The sequence below is a fragment of the Neoarius graeffei genome, chromosome 18, assembly GCF_027579695.1.
Source record: "Neoarius graeffei isolate fNeoGra1 chromosome 18, fNeoGra1.pri, whole genome shotgun sequence".
NCBI classification, from domain to species: Eukaryota; Metazoa; Chordata; class Actinopteri; order Siluriformes; family Ariidae; genus Neoarius; species Neoarius graeffei.
Window position 1 is genome coordinate 26,264,925 of NC_083586.1, and position 13,171 is coordinate 26,278,095.

The 13,171-nt window shown below is 39.8% G+C and overlaps 1 protein-coding gene across 1 annotated transcript in view; it reads left to right on the forward strand.

The window, feature by feature from the left end:
• The window catches only part of dmd (dystrophin), a 509,910-nt gene that overhangs the window by 171,433 nt on the left and 325,306 nt on the right, over positions 1 to 13,171 (forward strand). The window contains exons 32-35 of the mRNA XM_060898614.1: positions 982 to 1,155; positions 3,226 to 3,381; positions 7,597 to 7,767; positions 8,144 to 8,320. Coding sequence (XP_060754597.1) covers positions 982 to 1,155; positions 3,226 to 3,381; positions 7,597 to 7,767; positions 8,144 to 8,320 — 678 coding nt within the window. The remainder of the gene's footprint in view (positions 1 to 981; positions 1,156 to 3,225; positions 3,382 to 7,596; positions 7,768 to 8,143; positions 8,321 to 13,171) is intronic.

Below are 13,171 nucleotides of genomic sequence, written 5' to 3' on the forward strand. Positions count from 1 at the left end.
ATTTCATTTGCTTATACTGATTAAAAATGTCTGTTAAGTGAATTTCCATTCTGCTGGAGGAATGGAATGCTAGTGTACTGATTAAAAAAAAAAAAAAGGTTAAATCATGGCCACATTTAAATCAAGGGAATGAATTATTAAAACATGTCACAATCATCATCACAAACAAAATATTCGCTGAAAAATAGTCTAATTAATTCACAAGCCAGCTCATCGCTCACAATATCGGCAAATTTCCACCGTGTTTTGTACTGAAGCGTTTACCCATGCCGACAGCCATTTTGAAAAAAAAAAAAAAAAGGAATGTTTCTGAACTTCTCAGAAGGGGTTTGCCTAAGTTGCTGCTAGGGACATAAAACTGTCCCCAGTCACTGTCAGTGGGAAAATTAGTGATTAAAAATCACAGTTAAGCCAAGAAGCCTTTATTTGTCACATGTACCATACAGTGAAGCACAGACTTAAGCACACAGCGAAATTCCTCCTCTGCATTTAACCCATCTGAAGCAGTGAACACAGACATGCAGACACACAAGTAAGCAATGAGCACACACACATACCCAGAGCAGTGGGCGCCCGGGGAGCAGTTGGGGATGAGGTGCCTTGCCCAAGGGCACTCCAGCCCAACCTCAGGCCATGGCTGCCCCATTTTAAACTAACCACATGTTTTTGAGAAAAAAAAAAGAACAGAATTGACCTATTAATTAGCTGTATACAAACACAATACTCAGGAACAAGACGGATGAGTTACTGTAAAGTTCGTTTGGGGTCAATATCTTGAAAACTGTGGGAGAAGAAAGGGCCAGAAATTTGAGGAAATACTAAAAATTGAAGAATAATATGTGATTGCTGATTGTGATAGCTTTGCAATCACATATAAAACTATCGGGTAACAATAGTCTGATTGCTTGCACAATCACACTAATTAAAAATGTGCTTAAAGATATATTTAATTAACAACATTGTTCTTGGATTCTTTGTAAGGCTAAATTATTGGAGGTGAAAGGAAAATTTCGACTTTTCCAAAAGCCAGCCAACTTTGAACAAAGGTTGAAAGAATGTGAACATGCATTGGAAGAGGTGAAGGGTGAACTGGGGGTGCTGAGCATCCACAGTGTCGAACAAGATGTGGTGCAATCCCAGTTGGAGCAATGCATGGTGGGTATTTGTATGGTTTGTGCATCATTTATAATTTTTTAATTATTTGCATCTTTACAAATGTATGCTTCATATGTGAAATCCAGTCGAAAGGACATCTGTTATATAATAATTAAATATGTTGTACTTTTCTGGCTTGCATTAATGCAGCTGTTGGAGTTATATACATTATATGGCCAAAAGTATGTGGACAAATGAGTACTGAACATCCATTCCATTCCTGTGGGCATTAATATTGAGTTCTTGCCCCTTTGCTGATGTAACTCTCCTGGGAAGACTTTCCCAATAGATTTTGGAATTGTGGTTGTGGGGTTTGTGCCCATTCAGTAACAACAGCACACTGACTGAGGAGATTGGGCACTGATGCCTGGCAAGAAGACCTGGTATGCAACCAATATTCCACTTTCATTTTTTTGTGGCAGTAGTTTGGAGAATTCCCACACATGGTTCTGAGGGTCAGGTGTCCACATACATTTGGCCATTTATGGCCCTTTTCCACTACCCTTTTTCAGCTCACTTCAGCTCGCTTCAGCTCACTTCAGCCCGACACGGCTCGCGTTTCGACTACCAAAAACCAGCACGACTCAGCTCGCTTCAGCCCTGCTTAGCCCCTAAAACTCGCACCGTTTTGGAGTGGGGCTGAAGCGAGCCAAGCCGTGCCGAGTGAGGCTGGGGGCGTGAGCAGACACTCCCCTGTGCACTGATTGGTGAGGAGGAGTGTCCTCACATGCCCACACACGCCCCGCGAGCGCGCTGGGATCTGTAAACACCGCAAACCCGGAAGGAGAATAATTACGAATTACGAGAATTTCTGGAGCCTTATGCGCCTCGCCTCATCTATACGCTCTTGCCAGTATCTGTCCGCGTTGTCGGTGACAACAAGCCACAGCACCAAGACCAGCAACACTAACGACTTCATGTCCTCCATGTTTATTGTTTACTATTCGGGTCGTGAGACTACCGCTTAAAAGATCACTGAATCAGTGACATACAGAGCATCGTGGACGAGTTCGCGGAGCGCAAGGCTCGTCGTATGCCCTTCAAATAATGCGCGCAGTAGGCTATTGATGTTTTATTATGAGCCATGTACAGTATGTCACCTAATGTTTTTTTTGTTTCTGAGTTACATGTTCGTTTGAAGGACTTAATGTACAAAATAACATAGTTGCACCCCGTAGTGTTGAAATTGGTAAACACAGTGCATTCAGTGAGGTTTGCACCGCCCTCCTTTTATTTCTGACTCTTCCTGTCACCGTTGCAACCTCTGAGCGCTCATTCGTATGCCCTTCAAATAATGTGCGCAGTATAGGCTATTGATGTTTTATTATGAGCCATGTACAGTATCCTAATGTTTTTTGTTTCTGAGTTACATGTTCGTTTGAAGGACTTGATGTACTAAATAACATAGTTGCACCCGGTAGTGTTGAAATTGGTAAACACCGCAGTTGCGGACATTTTGTAGCCTAAAATGATGTTATGATAAGCTTTAATAAAGGGCCCGGTCATTTGCCCCGCCCCCGGCCCGGCTCTGACTTGTTCCGCCACTGTCACTGATGTCACTGTTTGCGCTGCTTAACGACATCACCTGACGTCCACCCACTTTCGCTAACTCCACCCAATGTGTCCACCCACTTCCAGCCAGCACGGTTCAGCGCGGTTGTAGTCGAAATGCAACTCCAACAGCCCCGCTCAGCTCGACTCAGCTCGACTCGGCACGGCACGGCTCAGCCGCGTTTGTAGTGGAAAAGCGGCAATAGTGTACTTGATATGATTTGTATATTCGTCATCTATCAGGTTGTTAAAATTGTATGCTCAAATGTGTAGATGTGAGCTTGTTCTCACAAATGCACTGAATCCATAATTCATATTCATAAGTAAATGTGTCAATGAATACATAAATTCATAGTTTGTTTTAACGTTTTTATCAGATAAAATTTCATAGTGTCCACCACAGTGAGAAACTCGAAATGATTAACTCCAAAATGGTGTTGCATTCATCCTGATTTAGATGCACCACAATTAATTCTCAGAGTGCTAAATCAATACAACTTGTACATTTCTATTCTGCAGAAGTTATATAAAACTCTAAGTGAAGTGAAATCAGAAGTGGAGATGGTTATTAAGACAGGAAGGCAAATTGTGCAGAGACAGCAGACAGAGCAACCCAAAGAGCTGGACAACCGTTTGACAAGTCTTAAACTTGTATACAACGACTTGGGTGCGCAGGTATGAGACATTAAACTGACTCAGTCATTATGATAATTCTATCATGACTGGATCAAAGTCATGACCAAACAAATAAGGAAAAAAACATTGTTAGGATGACATGTTTCTTGGTTTGTTTGGGGGGCGGGGGGGTTCTGCATACACTATTGATGTTGGACTTTAAAAAAAAAAAGTAAAGAAATGACATGAGAAAAATGTTCAGTGAAGTTACAATACTAGGCAAAAGTTTGGATACACCTAATTCAACGCATTCTCTTCATTTTTATTAACTAAAAGACACTTCATGTCTTAAAGTAATGATGAAGGTCGTTTCTCTTTACTTAGTTGAGTGGTTCTTGAGGTAACATGGATTACTACAGTTGTGGAATAGGGCTATTTACTGTATATTTATTATTATTATTATTATTATTATTATTATTATTATTATTATTGGGCGGCACGGTGGTGTAGTGGTTAGCGCTGTCGCCTCACAGCAAGAAGGTCCGGGTTCGAGCCCTGTGGCCGGCGAGGGCCTTTCTGTGCGGAGTTTGCATGTTCTCCCCGTGTCCGCGTGGGTTTCCTCCGGGTGCTCCGGTTTCCCCCACAGTCCAAAGACATGCAGGTTAGGTTAACTGGTGACTCTAAATTGACCGTAGGTGTGAATGTGAGTGTGAATGGTTGTCTGTGTCTATGTGTCAGCCCTGTGATGACCTGGCGACTTGTCCAGGGTGTACCCCGCCTTTCGCCCGTAGTCAGCTGGGATAGGCTCCAGCTTGCCTGCGACCCTGTAGAACAGGATAAAGCAGCTACAGATAATGAGATGAGATTATTATTATTATTATTTACTGTTTGATGTCAAACACATTAAGAAAGCAAGAAATTGCACTAATTAACTTTTGATGAGGCACCTGTTAATTGAAAAGCATTCCAGGTGACTCCCTCATGAAGATTCAAAGATTCTTTATTGTCAATTCACTATATATCCAGGACATATAGGAGAATCGAAATGCCGTTTCTCTCTCACCTTGTAAAAAACAGATAAAGATTACACACAAAAAAAAACAATATATAAATATTTATAAATATAGATAAAAAAATTAAGAAAAACAATATATATAAATATAGATAAAAAATACACTCTAAAATCAGACAATGTACAAACTAGCAGTAGTGCAATACAGTACAATAACGGAGAAGGTGCTAGAAGAGCAGCTTATGAGGTGTATATGACAGTAGTGCAAATGAGCATTAGCAGCACCTAATATGAAGCTGGTTAAGATAATGCCAATAGTGTGCAAAGCGTCATCAAGGTAAACACTGGCTACTTTGAAGAAACTAAAATATGAAACTTTTTGTTTTAACACTTCTTTAACACATAATTCCATATACATTCCATACGTTATTTCATAGTTTTGATGTCTTCAGTATTGTTCTACAATGTAGAAAATAGTCAAAATACAGAAAAACCTATGAATGAGTAGGGGTGTCCAAACTTTTGACTGGCACTGTATATTGATCTGTATTAGGTTTCATGGTAACACGGCCTGTATTGAATTTCTTATGACAATTTTTTTTTTAAGATAGACGGCCTTTTAATTTCATAAAATCAGTGAAATGTAGTTCCCTCTGAAATTTGGTTATTGTGATGTATGTTTACTTCTGTAATATCTCCAAAAAAAAAAAGCCCAGGCCATTCTGTGGCTGGGAAGTTATTTAATTTGAGTGGATTCCCCTAGCAAATAATGTGCATGAAATCGCTCGCTTCATGCAGTCAAGCAGACAGAGGAAGTCCGTGTGCGCATGCGCAGGTTTACCTTCTTCTTTTGGCTTTTACGGCAGCTGGCATTCAGGGTTGCCTTACTGCCATCTACAGGTTTACCTTTGACCGTGCACTGACAGATCCATCATTCTGTCGCTAAACGAACAGCTGATCACACCGAGGTGCTCGCTGACCGCCAATATTTATTAGTTTGGTCCTGCGTTTCCTTTCCTTTGCCGCATAATGTCTTTTCTTCTCACTTTCCGTTACTGTAGTCGGTCTTTCACGTTTCATTCGCACACTCACGTCCTCCATTTTTCTCTCCTGTTTCAAATTTGTATCCCACAATGCCTTGTACAAACGGGGAAAGCCCACCACATGATGCATGATGTAGTATCTTGAATTGGGTCATGGTGAAGCAGGAAATAATGGCCCTAAATTCATTAATTGTTCTATTTTAAAAAAAACTCATAAAATTGGAAGTCTGTGATTCAAATTCAGTAGCTTTCAGTCCACTAAACAAAAATAATTGGGTGTCAGGGAAAATTCTTTTTATGACCTAAACTTGAAAAATCTGAAAGGCAGTCTAGCTTTAATTATTCACAGCTTAGAGTATGGATCTAAGAGTTACACTGTCAAACTTCTAGGACTTTCAAAGAGATAATTTATAAAAATTTTTTGGTCATTTGGGCTCTTAATTAATTCAATAGAATTGCATTAGTGTATTCTGTCTTAATGTTAAATATTGTTGCTTTAATATTGTTTATTCAGTATTTCAGGTTTCTTTTCCAAATATACAGTGGAGGAAATAATTATTTGATCCCTTGCTGATTTTGTAAGTTTGCCCACTGGCAAAGATATGAACAGTCTATAATTTTAAGGGTAGGTTTATTTTAACAGTGAGAGATAGAATATCAAAAAGAAAATCCAGAAAATCACATTTTATAAAATATATAAATTGATTTGCATTTCGTTGAGTGAAATAAGTATTTGATCCCCTACCAACCATTAAGAGTTCTGGCTCCCACAGACCAGTTAGACACTCCTAATCAACTCGTTACCTGCATTAAAGACAGCTGTCTTAAATTGACACCTGTATAAAAGACATCTGTCCACAGAATCAATCAATCGATCAGACTCCAACCTCTCCAACATAGGCAAGACCAAAGAGCTGTCTAAGGATGTCAGGGACAAGACTGTAGAGCTGCACAAGGCTGGACTGGGCTACAAAACCATAAGCAAGAAGCTGGGTGAGAAGGAGACAACTGTTGGTGCAATAGTTCGAAAATGGAAGAAATACAAAATGACCATCAATCGACCCCGGTCTGGGGCCCCACGCAAGATCTCACCTCGTGGGGTATCAAGGATCACGAGAAAGGTGAGAGATCAGCCTAGAACTACACGGGAGGAGCTTGTGAATGATCTTAAGGCAGCTGGGACCACAGTCACGAAGAAAACCATTGGTAACACATTATGCCATAATGGATTAAAATCCTGCAGTGCCCGCAAGGTCCCCCTGCTCAAGAAGGCACATGTGCAGGCCCGTCTGAAGTTTGCCAATGAACACCTGAATGATACTGAGAGTGATTGGGAGAAGGTGCTGTGGTCAGATGAAACCAAAATCGAGCTCTTTGGCATTAACTCAACTCGCCGTGTTTGGAGGAAGGAAAATGCTGACTATGACCTGAAGAACACCATCCCCACTGTCAAGCACAGAGGTGGAAACATTATGCTTTGGGGGTGTTTCTCTGCTAAAGGCACAGGACTACTTCACCGCATCAACGGAAGAATGGACGTGGCCATGTACCGTAAAATCCTGAGTGACAACCTCCTTCCCTCTGCCAGGAGACTGAAAATGGGTCGTGGATGGGTCTTCCAGCACGACAATGACCCAAAACATACAGTCAAGGCAACAAAGGAGTGGCTCAAGAAGAAGCACATTAAGGTCATGGAGTGGCCTAGCCAGTCTCCGGAACTTAATTCCATAGAAAACCTACAGTATGGAGGGAGCTGAAGCTCCGAGTTGTGAAGAGACAGCCTCCAAACCTTAATGATCTAGAGATGATCTGCAAAGAGGAGTGGACCAAAATTCCTCCTGACATGTGCGCAAACCTGGTCATCAGCTACAAGAAACATCTGACCGCTTTGCTTGCCAACAAGGGTTTTGCCACCAAATACTAAGTCTTGTTTGCTAGAGGGTTCAAATACTTATTTCACTCAAAGAAATGCAAATCAGTTTATATCTTTTATATGAAGTTATTTTCTGGATTTTCTTTTTGATGTTGTGTCTCTCACAGTTAAAATAAACCTACCATTAAAATTATAGAATGTTCATTTCTTTGTCAGTGGACAAACTTACAAAATCAGCAAGGGATCAAATAATCATTTCCCCCACTGTAGGAGCAGTTGGTTGATAATTTGTAATTGCATTTTTTTTTTCAGATAAACTGTTTTTCTTTTTTCTTTTTTTTGCACAGGTGACAGAAGGAAAGCAAGCACTAGAAAAGAGTCTGAAGTTATTGAGAAAATTTAAAAAAGACATAAAAAACCTGACAGAATGGTTAGCAGCAGTTGATAGTGAACTGACTTGTCGATCATCAGTGGAAGGAATGCCGAGTGACCTAGAAGCAGAGCTGGCATGGGCCAAGGTACATAAATGTCAAACTCTCACAATTACTGATATTGTATATTGAATTTAAAATATTTTGAATCTCAATGCAGGGGTCAAGTGTAATACAGCCTTTAATACTCATATTACTTCCTTTTTTGAAATAGATTTTTTTAAATGTCTTTATTTCAGAGTGAGACATTTTAAATTTTTTTTCCACAGTAGGCTACTTTGTGTATTTTTATGACTTTTAGATCTTCATGTACTTTATGTTCACATTATATCACTGAATATTAAGCATGATTATATCAGTCTCTACATCTTTTTTTAATTATTCAACAAAAATACTTACTGACAACCAAGCAGCTTGTAAAAGAGCAGTAAAGTATGTAATTGTTGTCACAATTTTTCTCCAGGCCACACATAAGGATACGGAGCAACGCACACCCCAGCTCTGTTTAGTAAGAGATTTAGCAGAGGCCCTGAAAGCACTGCTGACAGAGGAAAGCATAATAGATGACAAAGTCAGCCTGTTGAACAGCAACTGGATTGCTGTTACATCACGCAGTGAACAGTGGCTAAATTTGTTGTTGGTGAGAAAAAGCTGACTATATTCAGGTCCTTCCTATTGTCTTCTTGTGAGATATTTTGGTACAACTTTATAATAATACTACTCTTATAAAGGGTTTATGAATGGTTTGTAATTAGCTTATTAATTAGTTTGTGAATGAACACTTTGTAAATCATTAATGAGCTGTTGTAACACATTAGATTAAAAATGGAAACAGTGACCTGTTGCTTGTCAAATAGTGAGCCCCTACCTTTATAAAGGGTTTATATATGGTTTATAATTACCTCGCCTGGGACAGAGCCCACCAGGGAGTGAGGTATTTTTTTCGGTCAGGTTTCTTTGTTTTTTTTGTAAACAATATTACGGGAAAACAGCTGCATCAATCTTCATTAAACTTTCAGGATAGCTAGGCATTGGTCTCAAATAGAACCTCCAACATTTTGAGGGTCGTCTGGTCAAGGTCACTAAAAAGATCAAAATCATTTTTGTTGTGGCTACTGCCTCATGTACAGGCGCTAGTCACTACGTCATCGTGCTGTAAGAATGTAAGAGTGTAACAATCGTGCATGCGCATACACATGTTCCGATTAAAATGGCCAGTGAGTGTATACATTCGGTTCACCATTCGAAATAAATGGACTAGCACTAGCAGTCCCAGCATTTTTCTGTCTACCTAGAAGACCCACATAGGGGCCATTTGGCCCGACCGCTTTTCCCCAATACACTAATCACTCATTTTGTTATGGTAATGAGGCTGTTAGTGGCAGTGTGTGGGGTGAGGAGGTCACATTTCACACACTTCACACTTCAGTGGTGAAGTCATGTTGGCTACTTCTGTGTGAATGTGAGAATGAGGAATAAAAACACATTCGATTCTAAAATGTGAACATGTGAATGTCCCATGTGACCATAACGACTCATGTGACTGCAACCAGACAATTGTTTGATGGATAAATACCTCAGTGCACATGGACTATCGCTTCAGTTCCCTCAAGAATTTTGTGGTGAAAGAAGCTCCTCTCCAAGGAACGAAGATGCAGAGATTCAACATTCAACAGGCATTGTAAGATTTCATTTCTAAGCTGAAAGGTAACTAACAGCCACATTTCCATAACAAAATGAATGTCTACAGGGAGGACTTGGGGCCAATTGGCCCTCTTGTGGGTTTTCTAGGTAAAAAGGCCAAATGGCCCCTGTCTGGGACTTCTAGTGCTAGACCAAAGAAATCGCTTTCAGACTTGTTTATGCTTATTACAGAGGGAAAGTGCGTTCCACTGAGCTCTAGCACCGGGCCATTTCCGGGAAATAAGAGTTTGGGTCATGGCGACAGCGTGTGTATGTCAGCCTCGGTTCGGCGGTTTCAGTTTCGAAAACTGTAAGAGGTAAGAGTAGAATAATATAAAGTACATACACTTGGCATTTTTGGATTACGCTTCATTTTTGTGGCTACTACCTCATAGAGTAAATATATATGCTATATTTACTGTATGGATATGGTATCAGGAAACAATTTTATTTATAAGCAGTAGCTACATATACCCATAGGGTACCCATAGGGTACCTATTTTTTTTGCGATATCTTCCTTCATATTCATCATAAGTGGTATCGGGCGACACACACACACACATATATATGAGAGAGAGTTTAACCGCCATCAGCATATCTTAATAGTCAAAAAGTTATCGCTGGCATATCAAATTATGGCATATCAAAACATTTTGACTTTCTGATATATGTGGCTTGTCAGTTGATAAAAGCAGCTCATAACACAAGCATTATAAGTTGTGACTAGCAAGCAGATCATATTACACGGGAAACAGTCAGTTCAGCCCTGTTAGCTTGGCGCAGTACAAACTTCACTTCATAACAAATAACTTCACATATAACATCCTCAATAATACACACCTCATGCCTTTTTGGGAGGGAGCTAAACTGATGAGTGAAAATGGACGAAAGCAGTCATACACGCTCTTAGGATAAGAAAATGAATGCAAAATAAATGAAGAAACAAAAGGATAATAAAGCAAATGTGTTTCTTTATTGCTTTTGCTATTCCCTATTGCATTTGCTTTTTCCCGATCCACTTGTTAAGACATGACACAACAACTGTATTTCCGGGGCCAAACCTCATCTTCTCAACATGCCGTAGTGCTGTGTCCATCATTGTTTGAATAGATCTGAGTCCAAAAATATGTAATTGTCATGAAGGAAAATGTTAACTTGCTTTTATAACTTATAAAATGTAATACAGTGCTTTGCAAAAGTATTCATCCCCCTTGGTGTTTTGTCCTGTTTTGTCGCATTACAAGCTGGAATTAACATGGATTTTTGGAGGGTTAGCACTATTTGATTTACACAACATGCCTACCACTTTAAAGGTACACATTGTTTTTTTTTTATTGTGACACAAACAATAATTAAGATTAAAAAAAAACAGAAATCTGGAGTATGCATAAGTATTCACCCCCTTTCATACGAAACCCCTAAATAAGAGGTGGTCCAAACAATTCACTTCATAAGTCACATAATTATTTCTTAAGATCCACCTGTGTGCAATCTAAGTGTCACATGATCTGTCACATGATAACACTGAAGGAGCTGCAAAGATCCACAGTGGAGATGGGAGTATCTGTCCATAGGACCACTTTGAGCCGTACACTCCACAGAGTGGGGCTTTATGGAACAGTGGCCAGAAAAAAAGTCATTGCTTAAAAGAAAAAATCATGTTTGGAGTTTGCCCAACAGCATGTGGCAGACTCCCCAAATACTTGGAAGAAGATTCTCTGGTCAAATGAGACTAAAATTGAACCTTTTGGCCATCATGGCAAACGCCATGTGAGGCACAAACCCAACACCCTGAGAACACCATTCCTACAGTGAAGCATGGTGACAGCATCATGCTGTGGGGATGTTTTTCATCTGCAGGGACAGGAAAGCTGGTCAGGACAGAAGGAAAGATGGATGGCACTAAATACAGGGCAATTCTGGAGGAAAACCTGTTTGAGTCAGCCAGAGGTTTGAGACTGGGACGAAGGTTCACGGTCTAGCGGGACAATAACCCTAAACATACTGCTAAAGCTACACTGGAATGGTTTAAAGGGAAACATTTAAATGCCTTAGAATGGCCTCATCAAAGCCCAGACCTCAATCCAATTGAGAATCTGTGGCATAACTTGAAAATTGCTGTATACCAATGCAACCCATCTAACTTGAAGGAGTTGGAGCAGTTTTGTGTTGAGGAATGGGCAAAAATCCCAGTGGCTAGATGTGCGAAGTTAATAGAGACATACCCCAAGAGACTCTATAAAGTATTGATTTTTGTTGGGGGGATACTTATGCACACTCCAGATTTCTGTTTTTTCATTTTAATTATTGTTTGTGTCACAATAAAAAAAAAAACAACAACATGCACCTTTAAAGTGGTAGGCATGCTGTGTAAATCAAATGGTGCTAACTCCCCAAAAATCCATTTTAATTCCAGCTTGTAATGCAAGAAAACAGGACAAACACCAAGGGGGATGAATACTTTTGCAAGGCACTGTATCTCCAAAAAGAATGTTTAAAACAAAGAGATGAGAGGGTGAGACAAACAATGGTGATCAGTGGTTGGTCGGGGGGGGACCATGGTTATCAGTGACTGGTCGTGAGCCGGGATCATGTTTGTCAGTGACCCGTCAGAAGTGCAAGTCCAGCGTTGCACTGTGAGCTGAGCAAACCTGCTTTCTAAAATCATATAACAGCAGCTGTGATGTGGGCTGAAGAGCTATATTGAGTTCAAGGCAGTTACTAATGTGTGCTGAAAAAGGCGCTAGATTTGTTGCTATTTTTTATTGAAGTCACTGAAGAGGTAAAAAAAAAATCACCAAATCTAGCGACAAAGTCTCCAAATTGGTAACACTGATGGGGAGATTGGCCCCAGAAATGGCTATTAACATTAGACTTAACATTTGTTATTTCTTGAAGGGCCAAGCTGTCAATCCACTGGCTTCGGGCAGGCCTTCCCACCCATGTTGAGTAGTCAATTCCTGCACACAGGAATCCTGCTTTGGTGGGAGCTTTTTACAAGTACATCCATCGGCCACCTGGAGAATGGGGCAAGGTTACACATGGGGTGGGAGTACATACTTGTATTCATTGGCTCAGCCATCTTCCAAGGTGGGACTAAACGAAACCGATGCAGCCCCACCAGTGATATCTGTGATTGGCCTTTTCTAAGTGAAACAACTTGTACTCATTGGCTGTGCCATCTTTCAAGGAACTGAGTCAATGTAACCAGCCTCAACATGGCAGTGCATGCTAACAAGCTTAGCTCTTAGCTCAGCTACTAACATCAAAAAAATAGTTTACAGTTTAAGTGTAAATGTTATTTACTCATTAATAAATGGTAATAGGTTTTACACTTTAAAATAAGGCTCCCTTTTGCCAATTATAAATGGTAGTAACTCATCAATAGATCAAATTCACCTAATAAAAAAGGACCCTGCCAACAAACCATAATTCTTTTGGTGGTTAAATTGTGGTAGCATGTTAACAAATATCTGATGAAGCTGACAGTTTAACATTATGATTGATAATACTAAACATCTAGCAAGATCTGAGATTTAGCAGAATAGATAGATAAAATGTTGAGAATCGACAGATAAAATGTGCACCGCTAACTTTGTCAAATAGTGCACCCATATTGATATATGAAAACTGCTATAACTTGTTTATAATTGTTTATTAATGATTTATAAAGTGCTTTCAAAATAATTAATAACCTAATTATAAACTATTTCTCAATCCTCTATAGTCTTATTGTAAAGTGGTACCCATATTTCCTCTATGATTTGTACCTATGATATATAAGGGGACATTCTCCATTTATATGTT